At 37.2% G+C, this 24486-nt stretch overlaps 1 protein-coding gene across 4 annotated transcripts in view; it reads left to right on the top strand.

Annotated features, from left to right (window-relative positions):
* Positions 1 to 24486, top strand: part of Ecpas (Ecm29 proteasome adaptor and scaffold) — a 116648-nt gene that overhangs the window by 9395 nt on the left and 82767 nt on the right. For all 4 annotated transcript variants that reach the window (XM_031377520.1, XM_031377519.1, XM_031377517.1 and 1 more), the window contains one exon: positions 19142 to 19272. In XM_031377520.1, the coding sequence (XP_031233380.1) occupies positions 19142 to 19272 (131 nt within the window). The remainder of the gene's footprint in view (positions 1 to 19141; positions 19273 to 24486) is intronic.

Genomic DNA, 24486 nt, shown 5'->3' with positions numbered 1-24486 from the left:
GGATTAAAGGCGTGCGCCACCACCGCCCGGCTAGGAAATAGATTCTTAACTTTGCCTTGCTTAAAAGGAGTTTGCTGGGCTGGTGAGATGGCTTAGTGGGTAAGAGCACTGACTGCTCTCCCGAAGGTCCCGAGTTCAAATCCCAGCAACCACATGGTGGCTCACAATCATCCATAATGATATCTGACTCCCTCTTCTGGTGTGTCTATATAATAATAAAAAAAAATTAAAAAAAAAAAAGAGTTTGCTATTAGTTCTTGTAGATAAAATACCCATGACTTTTTCTGAGGAATGCAATGTCTATCCACCTCTCTAACATACCAATGGCAATCCAAAGAAATTCTACCCAAGTTTATCTTGGTGAAACAAGGAATTTATTTGGGTTTCTAACAGAGCCTGGGTGAGGGACTACTTACAGGAGAGCTCATGACTCTAAGGTACCTGATGGATTGCAAAGCATGTCGATTTTCATAACAATTCATGAAAATTGAGTTCCTAGAGCTCCCTGACTGGCTCTCCTTTTCTCTGTAATTGTTTACTGACTCCTGAGCCTTCAGAGTTTCCTTAGCCTCGTGAGTCCTCTCATGATCCTTTCCCCTCTTTATGAGGGAATGTTTCAGTTTGGAGAAAATAACTATATAACAAGGACGTTCTTAATTAGGCATTTGTCTTGGCGCCGAGGACAGAGGAACAGACAATGCTTTAGTTGTGAGGGGCGGCAGTGCTGTCTAGGTAAGGGAGAACCTAGGACCACGATGGTCCCTCCGACTGCCCTGGCTAGAGGCAGACAGCTCACTGCAGAAACTGTGATGGCTTGTTGCATTCTGGGATTGCAACATTCATCATTCCTTATTCCCAGCATAAACTGTATTTGTGCTTACTACGGGAGTGCTTGGCATTTGTTTTTTAAAATGTATATTTACATTTAATTGAGTTCCTTTTAAAAAGGCTGGAATGGGGTAGACTTCTATTTTAAAATCTTAGGAATGAAGATGGGAGTTCTGATTTCTGGTATTTTTATGAAGAAAAGTTCTGCCATCCTTATTTATGTCTTGCAGGTATTAGAGTGACAGCCAGTGACTTAAAGTGGTATTTAAAAATCAACATATAGAGCGGACTTTCAGGGCTAGTACTAGTTAGAGTTATTTATTTACTTATTTATTTATATATTTAATAAATTGTATAAATTAGTTCTACTTTACTTAGCTTGTAGGTTCCCATTTCTGAAAATGCTGCTTTGGTTCTTCTGCCTATTTCCGTTGACATGAGAACCAATTCTGTCTGTTATACACACTCTGTTTTCTTCACCCTCAAACATTTCCAAGTAAATTATTGAAGCTGAGGTGAGTCACAGGACAGCCTTGTGTTTAGAGCACTTGATTTCCTATGCTTCATTTGGTCCTTTTATCATTTCCCTTTTTTTCTTTTATCCTTTTGCTGTAGAAATGGCTGTAACTCCCCTGATTTGGATCAGTACAGCTTTGCCACACAATGGGGAATCTTACTTTCTTGTCATGGTATTAAAGCATGTCTCATTTCCATCCTAACTATAAGTTATCACCAGTTTTTCTTATTACAGTGTTAGATGCATAAACTTCTAAATAGCTATCATGATGCATAACGAATTACTATTCTCTGCATCCAATCAGTATTTGAACATCTACTTTCTAAAGGAACTGAGTTAAGTTTTTGGATAAAAGAGACTCAGTCATAGGTTCTGAACTTAAGTTGGATGAAGATGGAGGCAGGATGAGTATGCAGTAGGGTAGAATCTGATCAAATTGGTCTAGAAAAGGAAAGATTGAGCAGTTACATAATGTGTAGCAAAAGATAGTAATCATAAGAAGTTTAGAAAATGGCAGGTGTCTAGAGGGTGTTGAGCTGAGACATAGCTCCAGGATGTGGTAGCTGCATTCAGCAGAAGCTGGGAATTTTGAATTGCCCACAGAAGAGAATTTTAGGAGTATGAAGCAGAATTAGAATTCATTAAGAAAATATTTTAACATAGATTTAAGCAGGGGGATCATTAGAAATAGAGGTGCTGAGTAAAAATATAAGACATAAGTGTGGGTGTGGGTTACTCAAGAGAGAGTTGCAATTACTTGTCTCTCCAATAATTATATAGGTGATTTTGGTGGGTTCTGAAGTTACATCTAATAGGGTTGTTAAGGGACTTAAATTTGGTCATAGGATGGTTTTTGATGTGTTGAGTAGGATTATACCCAGTAGAAGTAAACCTTGGGTCATAGGTTTCTTCTCTTCCCCGCCCCGAGTTTTTTTAAGCCTCTGTACTTTGTAGCCTACCAGAAAAGGACTATAGTGAGCCCATAGGACCAGGATGAAAGTGGTATGTATGCATAGTATAGTGTGTAGCTTATGAGTTGGGCCTCAAGTGGGATGGATTTAGATACGTGTAGATAGAAGTGTATTTGGGATTGGGAGAGTGCACCATGTTGAGTGACTTGCTTGGTCAAAAGAATTGAACTGGGAAAAACTGGATGTGGTGGCATACATTTTGATTCTAGTACTTGGGAGGTGGAAGGAAGAGATCTGGAGTTTGAGGACAGTGGGCTAGAGCAAGGATGTCTCAAAATATTTGGGCTAGGAGAACTTATGGTATGTAAGAAACAGTTGGGATTTGGATGGCTTTGGGGAGTGATAACACATATAGGTGAGAATGTTCGTCTCGGGTAGACTGGCCTACTCCCAGGAAAGACTCCCTTTCTGATATTAATTACAGTGCATTCGAAGCATTTTGTTTTTCAAATGTACTTATGGAGGTGTGCTTTTCTTTTCTCCTATATGATCTTTATTTATATTTGGATCAAGTTAAAAGCTAGCCTATGCCAAGATGGCACTTGCAGTGAATCAAAATACTTATGGAATTGAGAGGGACCTTCAGGAGAGTCTTGGAATTTCAACTAGAAATTGTTCAGATCTTCTTGCTTTTCCAAGCCTTCATGCCATTCTTTCTTCAGTTCAACTTTCTCTGATCTTGTGATTTATAGGATAGGCCTTAGGTATCTGTATCATATTTGTTAGTTTATGCTTCTAGATTCAACCTGTCAGAGGAGCCTTGGCATTTATTTATTTATTTATTTATTTATTTATTGAATCCCAGTTCTGAGTACCTGAAGAAAGTTGCATCAGAGACCTGTCCTGATATATTTGATACTGGCTGTGGTCAAGGTCAAATTTATGCTGTATACAGTTGTCTCAGGATTTAGTATCTTCTCTGTCTTCTTTCTCTGCTGAAACCAACCTATATCTTAGCATACTGGAAGGAATATTGTGATCGGAGATGAACTGCCACTTATAATCTTGTAATCTTGATCAACATAGTTTTCATCACATATAAAATGGAGCTACTTTTACCTACTTGAATAAGTAGTCGTTTGTGGGGAAGATACTTCTATGTCTCGTTTGGTCACCTTTGGCAAGCCGCTTAGGTCATAAGTTCCAGTTTTAATTTTTCATCTATAAATGTAAATATCTGTATTACATCATGTTTTTCTGAGACCAAAAAGACCCCATAGTCATTTTACATATAAAAATTGAAGATTTAAAAATACAAAGAAACATCAGTGATACGTCTTCTTCCTCCTTTTATACACATATACACTTATAAACAAAATTTTGGTGTGTATGTAATATCTTTAAAACAAAAATGTTTCAAATAAAAACAAAAGAATATTGTGAAGAAATTCTGGAGAGTTCCGATGAAGCCTTGAGTTTGTGTTTGCTGTAGGGTTGTCAGGGATGGGAGCCTGAGTACGTGGTAAGCAGATGCTCTTACTGTCCTTTACCCTACTTGTTGACTCATGTGGATTCTGTCATAAGTTTTGATTAATTTTTCTACTCGCTTCAGATCCTTTCTTTTAAAAGAAATTGTAGAGATAATTCAAATCCTCTGTTATTGCTCTTTCCTTCCCCTTTTTATATTTCTTCTCCCTACTCTCCTAGACATGGTCATTCATTCCTGTGGTGTTTATATCATGAACAGTATACATATTACATTTAGAAACTTGATGTAAGTACAATTGCCTTGTACATGCCTATCTTTCTGACTTGTTTTCTTGACATGATCTTAAGATGTTTCCGACATAATACTATTTATTGTTTATGCAAATATGACTCTTGTTTTTATCACTTGTGACCCTGCTACATTTAATCCATTCTCCTGTTGACTGAGTTTTGGTTACTTTCAGTTTTCACTCTTACTAGCCCTGTGACTAGGAATGGTTTTATGCACATGTCCTTGTGCTTAACTCTTCTCAGGAGATTTGCTCCTCCCACCCCCAAGAACCTGCTATACCTGCCTGCCTGCCTGCCTGCCTATCTTTTTTTTTTCTTTCCTTCCTTCTTGACTTTCTTTGGATTTTGGGACAGCATATTTGGAACTCACTACACTGACTTCAAATTTGAGGCAGCTCTCTGGAGTCCTATAAATGTGAGTCACTGTACCTAGCTTAGTTCTCTAAAAATTTTTTTTTCTTTTTTCTTTTTGTTTTTTTTTTTGAGACAGGGTTTTTCTGTGTAGCCCTGGCTGTCCTGGAACTCACTCTGTAGACCAGGCTGGCCTCAAACTCAGGAATCTGCCTGCCTCTGCCTCCCAAGTGCTGGGATCAAAGGCGTACACCACCACACGCCACCACTGCCCGGCACTAAAATATTTCTATTCATTTTTTTTGTAGTTAAAAACATACGAGATATTTATAATGTACTCCTCTTTCCCTTTTTACTTTACAGAACTAGTTTTTTTTTAAAAAAAACCTTGTTGGCTCTGACAGTGCCCGACTAATACAGAAGTAAGTAGAGGCTCACTGCCATCCATTGAAATGAGTACAGGGTCCCCAATGAAGGAGCTAGAGAAAGGACCCAAGGAGCTGAAGGGTTTGCAGCCCCTTAGGACGAACAACAATATGAACTAACCAGTACCCTCAGAGCTCCCAGGGACTAAAACTCCAACCAAAGAGTACACATGGTGGGACTCATGGCTCCAGCAGCATATGTATAGCAGAGGATGGCCTAGTCGGTCATCAATGGGAGGAGAGGCCCTTGACCCTGTGAAGAAGGTTCTATGCCCCAGTGTAGGGGAATGCCAGGGCCAGTAAGCAGGAGGGGGTGGGGTGGCGAGCAGGGGAGTGAGGAGGAGGGAGGGGGGAGGGAACAGGGGTTTGTTCTTGTTGTTTTTTGTTTTTTTGTTTTTTTTTGTTTTTTGTTTTTGGAGGGGAAACTGGGAAAGGAGTATTGTATGACATGTAAATAAAGAAGATATCTAATAAAAAAAGAACTTAAACTATAAATAAATAAATAAATAAATAAATAAAAACAAGAAAAATGACATGAATTACAAGAGAAAAAAACCAAAAACCTTGTTGATATCCCAGGCTTTGTGCTTGCTAGTGTGTTTCAGTTTCTCATTTTCAGATTTTCATTCAAACCTTAAAATGCCTTAGTTTTTAATCCATGTTATTAATTTACCTGAAAGTGATTTTTATGATATTTCATTTATTTCTAGTTGTCTTCTGTAGTCTCTATTTCAATTTGTTGATTTGTCCCTCTTAAATACTTTTATTATATATACTCTTAATGATTATAACTTTATAAGTCTTACAATATAGTAGAGTGACTCACTTTTTGTGGGAATTATTGGTTATCTTTGTTTGATATTCCGTATTATTTTTCTTCACATTCCACCCGAATTTTATAATTATCTTTTTCAACTTTCATGAACTCTTTTCTATAGAAAATATTTGGTTGTGGTATATTGTACTATTTTTATAATGCTGGGTTTTTTGTGGACATTTTTACTGTTTACCAGATATTTTTGACTCTTCTGGTACAAAAAACGTCTAGGTGGACTTTTGGTTAGGGACATGGCCTGGTGTGTGTAAAAGGCATTGAGATTAGTTTCACCTGTTTGTAGAGCAGAAGGCTTGAGGTTCTGGAGCCAGGCAGCTAAGTTTCAGCTGGAGGTGGCCCTCTCTGCCGACTGCTGAGCTGAGCCTTTCTCCTGAGCTTGGATGATGAGTATTGTGGAAGTTAATGTCAGTGTCTTTAACCTGTGGAGACTAGGCATCTTAATCACAGAATCCAATAACCTGTTCCATCTGATACAGAAGTCTGAATATTTCTAGTCTTCTTATTCTGGTCATCAGAATTAAGTTATAGTTCAGAGTACCTTTTTTTTTTTTCTATAAAGAACTTTGACATGTTTTGTAGGATTCATTTCTAGGTACCATACTTTTTTTTATTGCTGTTGCACACATTTTAATGTTTCCATTCTCATGTACCTCAGTTGGCTTCTTTACTCTGATCCTGTATGCAACATGAACTTCTTGTTCCACATACTCTTCTCATAGCTATTATATAAGCTATAAAATACCGGCAGTTAAAAAAATCCTGTTTATTCTTTATACTGCATTTTCATGGACCTTCAGTTCAGTTTGCTTAGAAGTAATTGTGTGTACTTTTTGTGTTGCCCAGGTTTTGTATGCAATGTCATATTTGCTGTAGATTTTACAGAGATATGTTTTGTCAGAGTGGTAATTTCCTTCTAGGCTGGTTGTTTTCAAATCTATGTTTATAAAATCTGCTCTGTGATACTGGGTTTCTGTATTTTCCAGACTCTTCTACCAATTAGTTTCCTGTTTTAAGGCTCCCTCTTTCCTGCCTCAATGAGAATATTCTTTCTTCCCTCTAGAAATTGTATTGTTTTATCTTTCGTATTTAGAGTTTTTGGGAATGGTGCTAAGTATGGAGCCCAGGGGCTTGTTTATGCTAAGCACAAACTCCCTACTGTCTACCTTTTAGCTTTTCATCTTTAGATTTATGATTCACCAGAAATTTATCTTCTTTCATGTTTGGTGCGATGAAGTAGGAATTACATTTTGTTTTCCCATAGTACAATGCAATTGTTAGTGCAGTTTACTGAAATAACAATATTTACTTACTCATTTCATTCATAGCTTTGTTTTAAAGCAGGTGACTTGTACAAGTTTATCTCTTAAGGATTTTTTGTATTTTTTCAGCTGGTCTGTTTTTGTACCATATTGTACTTTTAAATGTTTTTGGCAAGGTTTGAAATCTTGTCATATAAACCGTTTTTGCTCTTCAGCATCAACTAGTTTGATAAATACTGGCTATTTTTTCTGACTTTTTTTTTTAAATCTTCCAGGTCATCCTTTGCACATCTTAGTCCTTTGTAGAAATGGTAGACTCAGGCTTTTATTTAGTACTCTTTAAAATACTTTGAGTTGGAGAGTATTTTCTGCGGGTCAGTTTGGGGATAATTGACATGTTAGTATAAATTGTAGCACTTATCTGAAAGGCTTAGAAGCAGATATGATGCTTGAATTTTGTTTTTAGATTTAAAAACTTTATGTATTTATAATGTGGTAGCTTATGGATGAGACCCAAATCTAAACACAAAATATCTTTATGTCTTCCATTTACTTATAGAATAGGCTTAATATACTTGTATTTTGACTTTGATCCATGTTAGTTCAAGTGTAGTATCAGTAGTCTTGGATTGTGGATTTCAGATTTTAAATTATTGGATGAAGAGATCTGTTTTATTGTGATCTGTGATTATTGTATACCCTTTCAGTTTTCCTCAGTTTCTTACAGCACAGTACATTGTGGTTTTTTGCTTAGACATCTTGCATAATTTCCCTTTATTTTCTATGTATATGTTTTTATATGTCACTAAAAAAGATGTTTTCAAATTAGATAAATTGACACAGTTTTGCCAAATGCTCAACCCGGCCTTGAATACATATTCCTATTGCCTTAGCCTCCTGTGTGCTGCAATTACTAGTATGTGCTATATGCCTGGATCGCCCGGCTTACACATTCTAGTTTTAATGATTTGTTATTGGTATATAGACAATCACCTCATTGTTATATATTGTTATGCTAGTAATTTATCTATAGATTAATTTTGATTTTCTGTGTGCTAATATAATCTTCAGATAATGAAACTATTCTTTCCAATCTAGTGTATTTTATTTATTTTTGTCTTATTATTTTGAATAAAATTTGAAGCAAACATTTTAGTAGATTTATTTATTTATTTATTTTTGCAGTGCTTAGATAGAGATTGTACTTGGGGCCTTGCAAGTGCTTTACCATTGACTTACATTCTTAGATCTTGAATATAATTCTTTTTTTTTCATTTTTGGTGGTTATTTTATTTATTTACATTTTAAATGTTATTCCCTTTCCTGGTTTTCCTCTGTAAACCCCCTATCCCATCCCCTCCCCACTGCTTCTATGAGGGAGCTCCCCCACCTACCCACCCGCTCCTGCCTCACCAACCTAGCTGTCTTAGTCAGGATTTCTATTCCTGCACAAACATCTTGACCAAGAAGCAAGTTGGGGAGGAAAGGGTTTATTGAGCTTACTTCCACATTGCTGTTTATCACCAAGGAAGTAAGGACTGGAACTCAAGCAGGTCAGGAAGCAGGAGCTGACTCAGAGGCCATGGAGGGATGTTCCTTACTGGCTTGCTTCTCCTGGCTTGCTCAGCCTGCTCTCTTATAAAGCCCAAGATTTCCAGTCCAGGGATGGCACCACCCACAAGGGGCCCTACCCCCTTGATCACTATTGAGAAAATGCCCCATAGCTGGGCCTCATGGAGGCACTTCCCCAACTGAAGCTCCCTTCTGTGATAACTCCAGCCTGTGTCAAGTTGACATACAAAACTAGCTAGTACACTAGCATTCCCCTACGTTGGGGCATCAAGTCTCCACAGGACCAAGAGCCTCCCCTCCAATTGATGTCAGATAAGGTCATCCTCTTCTGCATAAGCAGCTGGAGCCATGGATCTGTCCATGTGTACTCTTTGGTTGGTGGTTTAGTCCCTGGGAGCTCTGGGGGTGGGGGTCTGGTTGGTTGATATTGTTCTTCCTATGGGGTTGCAAACCTCTTCAGCTCTTTCAGTCCTTCCCCTAACTGGTCCATTGGGGTCCCTGTGTTCAGTCTGATGGTTGGTTGTGAGCATCCACATTTGTATTGGTCAGGCTCTGGCAGAGCCGGACAGCATACCAGGCTCCTGTCAGCAAGCACTTCGCTTCTTGGCATCCGCCATAGTGTCTGGGTTTGGTATCTGCATAGGGGATGGATCCCTCGGTGGCACAGTCCTTCAGTGGATGGCTTTTCCTTCAGTCTCTGTTCCACTCTTTGTTCCTGCATTTCCTTTAGACAGGAACAATTCTGTGTTATATTTTTGAGATGGGAGGGGACTGTATATATATAGTAATATATATAATATATATATTCTTTTTTAAAGAAGATTTATTTTTGTTTTATGTGTGAGTGCTTGCCTGCATATATGTATGCACACCATGGCATTCTTCATGTTCACAGAGGGCAGAAGAGGATGTTGGATCCCCTGGAACTCCAGTTACAGATGGTTCTGAGTCTCCATGTGGGTGATAAATTAAACCCAGGCTCTCTGCAAGACCAGCAAGTAGTTTTAAACACTGAGTCATCTCTCCAGTCTCTGAATAGAATTCATACTAGTGAACTGTTTCCATGTTGTTTCTCAGATAATGTAGTTAGTTTTATCATTAAGTACAAAGCTGTAAATTAAAAAATAAAATCGTTATCAGATTAAAGAAGTTCTCTTTTTAACCTTATTCAACATGGATAATTTATTCCTGTCTTATTAACCAGGGTACCTTTTAAAGATATTTTGAAATATTACAGGATTTTAAAAATTTTAATCCTGCTAGTATGGTTGAATACACTGATTTTAAATGGTAAACTGACTTTTTAAGCAATTTTGAAATAAGCCTTCCTTTAGCATATTATGTATTATTATTTTTGTATAGCACTGTCTTTGTTATTTGACTTACAGTTTTTATTTGACTTTGTGTTCAAGTAAAAATCATTTATTTACTTCTGCTTTTTTGGGATTTAATATATATATATACACACATATACATACATACATGCATACATACATATGTATTAAATTGTATGATTATAACTTTATACAGTATATGTTATTTCTTAATCTGGGAGAGATTACTCAGTAGGGAAAGTAACTGCCAAACTTGACAAGCTTGAATTAGACAGTTTGATCCTTAGAGCCCACATGGTAAGAATAGAAAACCAATTCTAGCAACTTGCCTTTTGACTTCCAGTAAATGTGCTCTTTTGTCTGTTGGCACATGGGAGCTCTCAGGTCTGGCTTAGTTTTCTTTTGGTGGTGGTAAATGGAGGTATTAATATTCCAGTGTAGGATTCCTATTGCCTGTGAGATTCTACAATTAATCTTAGCTGAAAACATGTTCTGAAACTAAAAACTTGGGTAAATTTCTTATTTATATTATTAAGAACCACTGTAGCCATAGTTGCTGTTGAAACTGTAACTTTGGCTTTAGGGCATCTTGCTCTAGTCACAACCTCTTCAACCAGTTTCCACTCCCTCTGGAGTACTTTTTTTGTTTTTTTGATCAAGACAGTACTTGGTGATTTTTAGATGATCCTACCTGTGTTGCTGCTATTCCCACTCAGAACATGAATGAGGCCATTTTTCCTTGTGCTTTAACAAAAGCAGGAGTCTGTGCACATTTAAAGCTTGTGATTGGTGGAACTAGAATCCGTGTATAAGTTTGCTCTGACTTTCAGCCTATTTCACAGTTTCATGGGGCCAGTCTCAGACTTCCCTTCTATGTACAGATACTCCCTGGATTACAGCTTTTGGCTCCAATAAAATTTGTGTCTGTCTCTGTCTTTGCCTTTGCCTTTGTCTCTGTTTCTTCCTTCCCCCCCTCTTTCCACCTCACTTTCCTTCCCTCTCTTCTCCTTCCTTCCCCCTTTTCCTCCTCTTTCCCCTCCTTCCCCCTCCCTTTTTATTTCTTGCCTTCCATCTTGGATCTCATGTAGTTCAGGATGGCTTTGACTTTCTGCTTCTGCTTCTTCCTGAGTGCTGGAATTACAGGTATGTGACACTATGCTTAGCTATTAAATGTGCTTGTTTTATATTAGATAATAGTCTGTAATGGTTAATATTGTCAACTTGATAGAATTTATAATTAGTCACCTGGGAGACAAATCTCTGGATGTACCTATGAAGGAGTTTCTAGATTAAGTGTGGGAAGAAGACAGATCCTAAGTGCAGATAGCACCATTCCATGAACTAGGGTCCTGAGCTGAATCAAAATGAGAGAGGGCTATAGAAATGGCTCAGTGTTTAAGAGCATATACTGTTCTTACAGAGAACTGAATTTGGATTTTAGCACCCATGATGGGTGGGTGGTTCACAACTACCAGCTCCATGGGATCTGATACCCTCTTCTGGCCTCTATAGGCAATCATACTGTATGCGTGGGCATGTGCATGCATGCACACGTAATTTAAAGAAAAAAGTGTTGTTTTTAAGGGAGAATGTGAGCTGAGTACCAGTTTTCATTATTCTTTGTTTCCTGAATATGGATTCAATTTGACCAGCTTTACTATACTCTTATTACCATGTCTCTTCTGTGCTGATAGATTGTGCCCCCATACTGATACCCAAAATAAACTCTTCCTTCCCAAGTTAAATTTTGTCATGTATTAAATCATAGAAATGAGGAAAAAAAAGTCCTTTCCAACTTTGTGAATATAGAAAGGTTTTTTCTTTTTTTCCTATTTTTCCCTTTCTTTCTTTTTGATGCTGGGGTTTGTACCTAGGCTTTTGTACATAGTAAGTATATGGTGTGCCCTAGACTAAACCTGAAGCCCTCTAAATCTTTCCCCTCCCTGACAGCCTCCTTTCTTTTTTTTTCATCTTTTCCCATCCATCTTTCTCCCTCCCTCCCTCCCTCCCTCCCTCCCTCCCTGTCTCTCTCTCTTTCTTTCTTTCTCTCTCTTTTTTTTTCTTTTTTTGGGTTTTTCGAGACAGGGTTTCTCTGTGTAGCCCTGGCTGTCCTGGAACTCACTCTGTAGACCAGGCTGGCCTCAAACTCAGAAATCCGCCTGCCTCTGCCTCCCAAGTGCTGGGATTAAAGGCGTGCGCCACGACCGCCCGGCTCCATCTTCCTTTCTTAAAACAGGATCCCACTGTATTTGAGGCTAGCCTTGAACTGTTTATTCTTTTCCCTTTGAGTACTGAAGTTATATGCTCTATCATGCTTGGCCCAAATCTATTTTTAATCACATGTCAAAACACATTTTTTCCCTCATAGGCTTGGATGGTAGCTGTGTGAACGTTTCTAACAATTAGTTGAACTGTGTGTCCTTGTGCATTACATATTTTCTTTATGTTTTATTTTACAATGAATGAATCTTAAAGACTCCAGAAAAAATTTCAAGTTCCCCACATTCTTCCATATGCTAAAGGAGCATTTTGAATAGATTAAAGACTTGAATAGAGAAAGCAAAGTCATAAGGTATATGAAAATATAGATAAATATGTCTTAGGTCTCTTCAAGGCTATTACTAGGTTCATACTTCAGAGTCTAGGAGGACTCAATGCACTGAACAAATATTTGTACTCTCAGATTAGATTTATTACAGTGAAACCACCGAAGGGAAAAGGTGTATGGAGTGAAGTCTGGAGGAAACCATGTGCAGGCTTCCAAGACTCCTTTGCTGTCAGTCACACAAAACAGGCTTTCAATTCCTCATTCCTGTCCCATGGAATTGATGAGCTGTGATATAAGTGAAATGGTGTCTGCTAGGGACAATCATCACTAGGTTTAGTCATTAGAGACTCATTTTCATTTGTCATTTAGAGCTGGTCAGATTGACACCCTTTGCCCAAAGCGTACCACAATTCTCCAAGAAGTAAAGCTAGTGTTTATCATAAAGTTCATTGTTTGTAAAAACAATTCAGACATACTGAGCCATTCTTACCTGAATGGTGAGAATGCTCTTGCCCATGTTTCCAGATGTCAGTTAACTCTACTGTGTTTTTTTCTATACATTGTAATTTTTAAAACAATAGTCTTGGTATGATAAAAAGAATTCTAAGCATGGCTAGAAGAAACTAAATATAGCCATAAAGTGAAATAATAGCAAATTGAACTATATTGAAACAGTGAGATCTAGAAAGGAAAAAAGTTCTATAGAGGACTAGAGGGGAAACTGAAAAGTGATTTTATTTACTATATAGGGAAAAAGTGGAAGTTACTTGGCAAATATGTAAAAGCTCTTATAAAGGCCAGCAAGATGGCTTAGTGGATAAACTTGTTTGCTGTGCAAGCTTGATGATAGAATTTTGATCCCCAGAACCTGCATAAAGGTGGAAGGAGAGAACTGATTCCACAAAATTGTCTTTTGACCTCCACACTTGCTTGGTACACAGCTTTCCCTTCCTATCCTCATCTCCTCTTCCCTCTCTCCTATCTTCTCTTCCACCTCTTACCCTCTCACACACAGTAGTGATAACAAATACAATTAAAAAACCTTTTATAAATCATCAATAAACTGAGCAATGGGTTTGCATACTTACACTCACCATATGTAGGAAGCTGAGGCTGGAGGATTACAATTTTATTGTTTGCTTAAGGCATATTGTGAGTTTTGAAATGCATATCTTATATGCTATGTCTATAAAATCTGAAAAGTTCTGAGATATATCACTCTAAAAAGGTCTAAGATAAAAATTTCTTAATTAAAAGAGGAAAGGCAGGCCAGGTTTGGTAGCACATGCCTTTCTTTAGTCCCAGCTCTTGGAAGGCAGAGATAAGCAGATATCTGTGACTTCAAGACCTGCCTGGCCTACAGAGATCCAGGATGGTCAGGGCTCTGTAGAGACTCAGTCTCTAAACAAAACAAAAGAGAGCCTGTCTCAGAACAGTAAAAAGGGAAAGGCAAAGTACGAATTAATATGTTATATTCCAGTGTTGAGACTATGTAACATTAATATATGGATAGAAATAGCTGTCAAAAATATGATCCCTGTATTTGAACTGGGGACATATGAGCCTCCTTTAGTGAAATGCTTGCTGTACAAGCATGAAGACCTGATAGAGATCCTCCAGCACCCACACAAAAGCCAGAGGGTGGCATGTAGTTGTAATCAAAATTCTGGGCTGACACAGGAATATCTCTGGGGCTTACTGATCAGCTTGATTCACTGAATTGGTGAGCTTTACATTCAGTGAGAGATTTGTCTCAGAAAATGAAGTGGAGAGTAGTGGACCTCTTACCTCTGTATACAGTGGGTCTGCACATGTATACATCACACACACACACACACACACACACACACATTGAATCAATTACTTTTCCTGTTACTATAATAAAATTCATAACAAAAGCAACTTGATGAAGGAAGAAGGCACACAGGATTTTGATGCAGCATTGTACTTACAGTTGGAAAGTAGAAGTGAGTGGTTATATTTAACTCACTTTGTCCTTTTTCAACTTGGGATTTCAGTCCATGGGATGTTACCACCTGCATTAAGGATGGGTTTTCTAACCCATGTAACTGAATTTAGAAGCTCTTTTATTGACATGCTCAGACTTTTGTCTCTCGGGTGATTCTAGATCCTGTCAAGTAGACAATATTATCTTTTCCTCTCACGTACACACTAACCCTCTTCTCCCTCCCCCACATTTAGCTGATTGTTTAAAGGGAAATAGTAATGTCTATAATTTTTTGATAAGCAAAACATTGGGAGTTTGAGTAGAAAATATGAAAAGGTGGAGCTTGCTTTTTGTCTCAAATTCTGTTTATCATCTGTTAGAATCTACCATAATAATCACTTAGAGCTAATAGCTTATGAAAGATGGATGTGAGTTTTAGATTCCTATTGAATCTTCAGAACATTTGGTTCTATCTCTTCCTAATTTTGAAAAGGTCCTTTTGTGATGTTTGTCTGGTTTTTGTTGCTATAACAGAATACTTGAGACTAGGTAATTTATAATGAAAAGATATCTTTCATTTTCTTGCTTTTTTTGGCCCCTCTTCTTGAGACAGAATCTCACATATCCTAGGCTGACCTTGAACTTGTTATATAATCAAGGATATCCTAAAGCTGACAGCTCCTAAGAGCCGCCATGTTTGATATAATGTGGTACTGAGCTTTCTACCAGTGGATCCATACACACTCTCCCACCTCAGTGTTTCTGTTGTTTCTGAAGCTCCACATTGAGAGACTTTTAAATGTTGAACTTTTTTCCTTTTTCTATGTCATACCACATGGAAGAATAAAAGTGCAAGAGGGTCACAGTCTTAGGAAGAAAAATACCTGCATGTCCTCCCTCATATGTGGATCCTCATGTGTGGATCCTAGGTGTATGTGTGTGTGCATGTGCATGTTTGTGCGTGTGTGTGTGTGTGTGTGTGTGTGTTTAGGGATGCACTTATATCATAGTCACATATGGAGGTCAGAAGACAACACCTCCTTCCACTTTGTGATCCTGGGACTCAACTCAGGTTGTCAGTCTTGTCAGCAAGTACCTTTACCCTCAGAACCATCTCATTGTATATACCCTACCCTCCTCTTTAAGTTAGATTCTTGGTATGAGTAGGGCGGCCTTGAACTTCTTAGCATCCTGACTCAGTCTTCACGGTGCTAGGCTTACAGAAGTATGTTAACCACACCCAGCTTGATTAGCGTTTACTTAAAAGTACATTATATCTCTAAAAGATGAGCTGATTAGTTGTACATTGATCCTTTTGCAGTGGAATATGGAAGATCTAACTCTGCCTGCTAAAAGTAGTACCCTTGTATGATGTTTGGTGATTTTTGTATTATCACATTGCATTACAAATGAGTATATGAAAAATAACCACAATATATCCCCCCTTTTAACTTTGTCATAGATTTTTCTAGGTTAATTTGTTAAGAAAATTTAACTTTATCTTGTCTGTGAAGTTTTTCCTGTGTAAGAACTGTAAAATACTGAAGAATATGCTTTTACTTGGAACGTTCACAGATGTAGTGGTACAAGGAACATGTTCTAGGATAGCCAAGACTACACAGAGAAACATGTCTTGAAAAATGAAACAAATAAAACAAAAAAAATTTTTTTTTTTAACAATAGCACTCAATGTTCATTAAGTAGAATTATCTGGTCCAGTATTCTCAGAGTTTACCTGCCTACTTTTGATTCTTTGTTCTATTTTCCTTTCTTAAACTAAACTTAAACTTTACTTGGGATTTTACTAGGTTTTTAAAACATTTCATTGATTTTTTTGTGAGTTTCATATCATGTACTCTATCCTGCTCATCTCCTTGTTCCCTCATATCTGCCCTTCACCCTTGCAAAACTCCTCCCACCCCCCAAAATAAAACACATAATTGCATGTGCCCGAGCATGCGCGCGCGCGCGCACACCCTCTCTCTCTCTCTCTCTCTCTCTCTCTCTCTCTCTCTCTTTCCCACACACTCACCCACCCACCTCCAAAGCATAAAAAACATATCTTGGTGGAAAGCTGTGGTATGTCTCAGTGTGTCCCACAGTATATCCCTCTGTCTACACATCTTCACTTGTAAATATTTTTTGCAATGAGTCATTGGTCTGGTTCCAGATTTCTAGCTTCTGTGACACCATCAATATTGGATCCTCATTGGGACTCCTACCAGTTAATCCTGTTGTTGCCCTGTGTCATGGAGATCCTACAGTTTTGGGACAACAGGACTGCTCCTTTCACCAGTCCCAACCATTCACAGATGGTATAGATTTTGCGGTGGTCAATTATTACATTTATTTATTTATTTATTTATTTATTTATTTATTTATTTAATGTCTCTTGTTTTCCCAGGATCTTAAGGCTGCATTCAATAGTTAACCCTAGCCTCTGTGGGCAGTATCTTAGTTTGCCTCCCCCAACCCCCTGCCTTTTCATGATCTTGACAGTATTAAGGAATACTGATCACATACCCTATAGAGTGTCTTCCAGTTTGGATTTTCTGATGTTTTACCAGCAAATAGGCTTGGATGATGGGTTTAGAATGAATACAAGAGTGCTGAAATGTCTCTCTTGTTACATCTCATCATGCACACATTATATGATGTTACTGCTGATATAAACTGTCTTTTCTTGGGTGAGAGTATTTTTCCATTGAAAAGTTAATCTATTTCCTTCTGTTCTAAGTAGTAACTAAATCCAGGGTACCCTGAAAGGAGAAAGGACAGGAAATGAAGCTGTATTCCCTTTAGGAATATAGTGAGTTCTTCCGTAAGAAAGACCTTTAGTTTATTGACATCAAGAAAGAGCTGTGTGCGTTTCTAGTTTGGCTTTTTAACCCAGCCCTATGCTGTTTATTGTGTTCTGTTAGTTGATCCAGTATTGGCTAGCAGGAGTTCTTTTAGGTTGATTTCAATACCTTTTTGATATTTTCATTTCATCTTTAGTACTATAAGATGTTTCAGGCTTCCTTTTAAAAATCTTTTTTTCCTGTCCTAACTTCTAGAATTATTTTCCCAAGAAGTCTCCTTTTATTACTGAATTATATTTAAAATATGATTCATGTTGGATATGGGGCTTATATGTTTCTATGCGGGTGTTTCTGCTTTTGTTCTTTCAGGGCTCACTCATTGGTAGATCTATCTACTTTCTTTCATAGATGGAATATTTGAGGCAAACAAAAACGTAATTCTTGGGGCTGGAGAGAAAGCTCAGCAGTTAAAAGCACTGCTCTTCCCAGTACCCATATGGCAGCTTACAGCTGTCTGACTCCAGCTCCAGGGACCCGAACCCTTACACAAGCACACATGCACATAGGATACAAAAGGAATTCTTAGTTTCTGCTGTAACACTTGGCTGATTATCAGTCACTGGGTAGTCTTGAGGTTCATTTGTATGACCCCTGATGCCTGTCTTTTGGCTAACCTTATTACTTGAAGTAAATTTCAGTAACTATTAGTTCATCTGAATGTGTTTTTGTCTTTATCGCTAAGTAGTAGAAACTTTTAAAAATACATTTTAAAATTGAGGTATAGTTGGCATGATGCGCTGATCAAGATATAAAGTATTTTCAGCTCATTTCTACTGATAATTTTTACAAGTAATTTGTGGTCTCTGTGTGTGTTTTGTGTGTGTGTGTGTGTGTGTGTTGCGTGGTGTAGTGTTTACCCATGTGTATTTTTGTAAATATGTATCCTCATGCATAGGGAGACCAGAGGAGGTTTTGAGTGTCTTGCTCTATGACTCTACACTTTATTCACTGGAGATAAGGTTGCTCAGCAAGCCCCAGTGATCCTTTTGTGTCTGCTTGTTCACAGTTCTAGGGTTATAGGTATGCATGTGACTAGACCCAGGTTTTTGCCTGAACTCTGGTGGTTTGAACTCAGATCTTCATCCTTGCTCAGCAAGAGCTTTTACTTGCAGAGGCATTCCCCTCTCTTTTTGAGACAGTTATCTTCTTACGCAGACCAGCCTAGCCTTAAACGTAGAGTGATCTTCCTGCCTCAGCTTTTCAAATGCTGAGATTACAGTCAAGCACCACTGTGCTCAGTGCTACTCAAAGTTTTTATAAGAGCCTTTGAGAAACAAATCTCATTACAGCACCTTTTTTTTTTTTTCAGTGCTGAGGTTCAAACCTACGGCCTCATAAATGCCTAGTACCTAAAAAATTAACAGTAATTTGTAACCAGGTATTTGACATTCCTGTGAGTTCTCTTCTCCATTACCCTCCCCTCTGTCTTCTATAGTACATTGGTCAAAGATACATGGTGGCCTGTTTAATAATTACTGTCTACATTTTGTTGAACACCTCCCCATGGTTTTGTCTAACATGGTTCTCACTATAGCTTCTTGTGGAATACTTGTCTCTGATTTTCTAATTCAGTCCCAACATAGTAGTGGTTAGTCTTTGGAGAAACTTCATCAGTCAGTCCTTGACATCTAGTCAGAGTTCCTCTGTTGTGTTCTCCTAGCCAGGTTTAAATCACTTAAAAATAAAATCTTATATTTTTTCTTAGTAACTAACTCCTTCAGAAAGACTAAGTAACTGAATTACTCTTGGTTATTCTCATTTCTAGAGATTAAATCTCTAAAAACAGGTGTACATGATTAGCTAATAGACCCTTTTTTAGCAGTACTTTCTGGTTATGTCACAGTCATTTGTCTATGGGGCTAGTCTGGTTGAAATTCTTGACTGAAGGATCTGCAGTACAGAAAAAAGAATTTAGCTATAAAAATAGGCTTATTTATGTTTGGTTTGCCAAGTTCTCTTGTTTTCTTTTATAGATCAACTCGAACGGGTCTTTTTACGACTTGGCCATGCTGAAACAGATGAACAGTTACAAAATATTATATCTAAATTCCTTCCTCCTGTTTTGCTCAAACTGTCCAGCACTCAAGAAGGAGTACGGAAAAAAGTAAGCACGTTGGGGACCATTTGGGGAAATAAATGATGAATAAGTGAGTAAATGAAGTGAGTTTTTTATTCCCATTGTTGAAATGTAGGTTCATGATCCTAATTACAGCTCTCCAAATGTATGGTAAGTGTAAGAATTAGCTTTCAGAATGAAAGAGCTCAAATGCCTACCTTTTGCGTGTTACCAGTGTCAGGTAATTTAATCAAGATAATTATCTGGACTAATCTAAAACCAAATATGAAAGTCAGTTTAGAAAGGGGAAATATTCTTTAATCAATAGTTGATGGTGACTATATCCTTAAATAAAGGTAATAAGGGTAACCAAATAAACTTTTTGAAAGTGAGCTATTCTTAAATAACTTAAACTTTGCATCCTTCAAAATACTGTTTCAAAAGCTATATAATTATAATAATACTGTTTTATTTTTAAATTAATCTATATGGAACACTTTCCCCTTTAATTTGTAACATCGTTAATTTTTTTTTCCAGTATATTTGTGATAGACCTTCTGGTCTTTTAGCTGTCATCAAGTTTCATCTCTCGGGATACTGTAATTTGTTGACATTGACTTGAATGTCTAAGAGACTCTGATTTGAGTTTAGTGGGAAGAGTATCTCCCAGAATGCCTGTCTTTGTTGCAGGAAAGCATGGAGAGTCTTGTCTTACATATACTTGTTATTTTCATTTGCTGTTAATTCTTTTTGCTGAGGTAGAGTGTGATTGGTCATGCCATTTTCCTATTAAAACCCTTCAGTGGATTTTTCTTGCTCAGGCCTTTTACAAATTGATGTTTATTTACTTACTGTTGTTATTCTGGTTATTTACTGAAATATGATTTATGGTACATGCTATATTTGTTTTCTTTTGCTCTGAGACAATACCTAGCAGAAGCTAGTTATGTAAGGAAGAATTTATGTTGGTTCAGAGTTTAAAAAAGGATGACTAGAAGGTATAATAGTAAGAATATGAAGAATATGAAGGTAAATGCTCATATTATATCCACTCAGTAAGCAGAGAGTGGATGAGAAGTAAGGCCTGTCTATATATAATCAGACGATCTGCCCCCAGTGACCAACTTCACTCAGTTGTGTACCAAGGAATAAAATATATGGTCTCATGGAGGATATTGACTTTTGCTAGGTGAGAAGAAGAAAGGAGTAGATGAAAGACCACGAGGATGTGGTTATATTGGGTGGGAGGGTTCTTGGTTAACAAGGAGATTCACCAGGTTAAGAGATGGTGGACTGAATGTGATTCCCCTGGGGAACTAAAGAGGCCACAGTGGATGAAAGGATGAGAGATAGGAAACAGGTTCTAGGGTACTGATTTGAAAGGGTATTTGTGATATCTTTACTTGGCTGCTGGAGATTTTAGAAGCCAAAAGGAAGTAGCTAGAGAACAATTGTTTAAGCTGATTATTTTTAGTAGATTACAAAAACAAACAAACAAAAACCCCTAAATAAAACAAACAAAACCTTTAAAAAAACAAACAAAACCCCAAACTTGTTTATATAAGATATTTTTGTTTCCTTGTATTTTATCCTTTTTTGGGGGTAGAAAATTATCTATTTCTAATTACCTACTAATTTTATGTCATATGCCATTCAGTTCTGTCATACTATTTATCCTATTATCTTTTCAAATGGAGACTTTCATTCTTGTTCTTAGGTTTCCTTGTGCGTATGTGTTTAAATGATTGTATGTGCATGTGATCACACACATGTAATGGCTAGAGATTAATGCTGGGTGTCTCTCCTAGTTGTATACCACCTTTTAAATGTTTAAATATTTCTAAATTTTCATTTTGTCTGCCTGAATGTTTACCTGCATGAATGAATGTCTGTGGATGCCTGGTACCCACTGAGGCTAGAAGAGTGCAATCAGATTGCCTGGAACTGGAGTTACCAATGGTTCTGAGCCACTAAGTGGGTTCTGGGAATTAAATCTGAGTCATCTAAAAGAGCAGTTTATGGCCCCCATGCCATCTTTCCATCACTTTCTTATTCTTTGAAGGAGGCATGATCTCTTTCTACACCTGGACCTCACTGATTTGGTTAGAATGGCTGGCCAGTGAGCCCCAGGAATCATTTCCCCAGTACAGGTATATGTGGCACCATGTCCAGCTTTTTTTCTTTTTTAAAAAATGGATTCTGGGAGGTTGAGATCTTGCCTGTGTAGCTAAGACTTTATTGATTGATTGATTTGATTGATTGTTCTGGTCTCTAACCCAGTGGTTTCTACATGCTTGACAATTAATATGCCACTCAGCCATGCCCTGAACCTGTTTCAATTTGAGCTGTTTTAAAAGACAAACAGGTTAGTCTGATTAGGTTTTTCCTCTTGTTAATTTCATTTTTCTGTTTTACTCAAATTATTTTTCTTTTTCTCATATAAGATTTTTATCTATATGATAGTGTAATAATGATTATGTGTTAAGAAAAATGCTAAGAAGTTATAAGCTTATGCAAGGTAATATGAACTAGTTCTTTCCTACATTTTACAGATGAAGCTAAGTTTAGAATGATCAATGAACTTTTTTTATTCGTGTTTATATGTAGCCCTGGCTGGCCTGGAAGTCTAGAGTAGGATGGCCTTGAACTCATAGATCTGTGCTCCTCAGCCCTCTATTAAGCCCTCTATTGCTCGTTTTAAAAGTGTGTGCCACCATCACCCAGCTCAATTATTGTATCATTTACCCCCTGCTCCACCCCACCCCCCCCACACATACTATTTAGCCTTGATTGTCCTGGAGCTCCCTCTGTAGACGAGGCTGTCCTCGAACTCACAGAGATCTGCCTGCCTCTGCCTCTCAAGTGCTTGGATTAAAGGCATGCACTACCACTGCCTGACTAGTTAATGAATTTTTAAACGAAGAACTAATGAGCCAGTGGGTGAGCCAGGATTTAAAATTTAAAATGTAAGCTTGGTCACTAAATAAATTGTTTTTTCACTAATCATGTTTTCAAGAATGCTCAGAATGAATGAAAACCTGTGTATGAATTGTCTTTGCTGTTCTGGTTAGACCTTAGACTTACATTGCTATGCAGGGTTTGCTTTCATTTTTGACTTAATTATTTGGAAGAACATTGTTTTTAGCTTTGAAGTATTTGTTGCAAAGTTTTCCTTGTCTTCGTACATTGTGGACTGAGACCAGACCATTGTTTAAATTTTGTGTGTGTGTGTGTGTGTGTGTGTGTGGTGGTATGTTAGATGGTTACCACGTAGGCTTTTATGTGTGAGAAGCATGTGTTCTACCATTGACTTACATCTCTAAAGTGTATTCTGTGTTCTGAGAAAAATCCTTCATAAGATTAAAAAAAATATATATTCTTGTTTGTTGAATGTGGAGCTTAGCATGCCCTGAGACTATTTGCTGGTAACACTCTAGAGTTAGTTTTATCTTGAGAATCTATCTTCTAGTCATATATTGATAGTCGTGGATTACAACTGTCGGGGATTATATGGTTGTAGTTTTCCTGTTTAATATTTTTGACTTTCTGCAGTTTGATGTACAAGTTTAACATTAGTGATTATAGTATGTTATATATATTTACATAAATGTTTATTGGCAAAGGGATACTGTTAAGCAAACTTGAAAACTTCTGGGGAAAAGGAAATGATAGTTAAAGCTGATAGATTTTAACATTGTGCCACTCTGATCTTTTCATTCAATCTTGTTGCTTTGAAGTATTGTCATTTGAGTCCTACAAATAGGAAAAATGATCCTGAAATTAATAGTAATGGCCAAAATTATTGGTCGGTGTATCAATATAATAATTCTATGAGGTATAGGTGCTCTAATTATTCCTATTTTATAGATGAAAAAACTGGGACTCAAAAAAGGTAAGTAATTTGCCTTATATCACATGTAACAATATACTTTATAAATTGAGACTTAATAGACAAGTAATTTCAAAATTAATCTGGTTTCTGCAAGGTACTACTACTTCTGTGCAATGGTGACATGTGCTAATTTTTTTTTTTTTACTTTACAAAAATAAATTTAATTCATCCAAAGCCAGCCAAAGTAAATAGAGGTTAAAAAATGACTCTGAAGTTAGTAGTAGAACTTTTCTTGTGTGTTATTTTGATTTTTAGACAGTGGAGTCTTAAAAGGTATTTTTACTTTTATAGTATGTAGTTGTTCACTGTTATGCCTTGTAAATTATAGAACCAGTGTAATAATAATTGTTATTTGAACAGTATTGCTAATAAAAGCTATAGATATTGAGCACAGATTTATAATACAGTTTTCCTCTTTCATAACTATATAAAAGACGACTCAGATTTATTTATTTATTTTAGTTTTTCAGGACAGGGGTTTACTATGCAACAGCTGTGGCTGTCCTGGAGATTGCCTTATATACCAGGCTGGCCTTTAACTCTGAGATCTGCCTGTCACTGTCTCTTGAGTGCTGGAATTAAAGGCATGTGCCAGCACTGCCTGGCTAGAATTCATTTTTTAATTTAAGGAAAATGAGAGTTGCTAAGTAGTATTCTGTTATAGTTAACTTTTTTGTTAAGCCTTATTAGAATAGAAGAAAGTTAATGCCTGACCATATTTGATGTTAGCAAGGCTGTGGAACAACTTGGGCTCTTAAATACTACTGAGAGAAGTATAAATTATTATGATCATTTTGGAAAGTACTTGAAAGTATCTGTTCAAACTGGGCATGTGCATAACCTACTGACCAAACACTTTGGTCTTGGATTTATATCCAACAAAAATAAGCACATACATATACCAAAGGGCATATCTGAAAACATCGTATTAGGCTACACAGAGAAACCCTGTCTCAAAAAAACAAAAAACCCCCAAAAAACCCAAACCATCGTATCAGTACTATATATACTTAGTCACTCAAAATTGTAGCTTTCACTAATGTGTGCTTTGAGGCTTCAGTGCATATTTTAGAAATGACATATCAGATGCAGCCCTCCAGAATGGTTAAAATGTTCAGTCTTTCCTTTGGGCGAGATTAAAAAAAGATCGCATTGCTCAGGGTTCATTTTCTTCTCTCTTAGTACATGATATGTTGGAGTAAGACTGTGGTCATTTATCAGAAACTTGTGTATTTTCCTTTCTTTCCACAGGAATTGCTGATGTGTTAATTTCTACTTTTGTTTCTTTCCCATTTAAGGGGAGGAGGGTTTATGTTTTTAAATTCTTTTTTTTTTTGGTTTTTCGAGACAGGGTTTCTCTGTATAGCCCT

The sequence above is a fragment of the Mastomys coucha genome, unplaced genomic scaffold, assembly GCF_008632895.1.
Source record: "Mastomys coucha isolate ucsf_1 unplaced genomic scaffold, UCSF_Mcou_1 pScaffold18, whole genome shotgun sequence".
NCBI classification, from domain to species: domain Eukaryota; kingdom Metazoa; phylum Chordata; class Mammalia; order Rodentia; family Muridae; genus Mastomys; species Mastomys coucha.
This window is presented reverse-complemented; position numbering and strand designations above follow the sequence as displayed.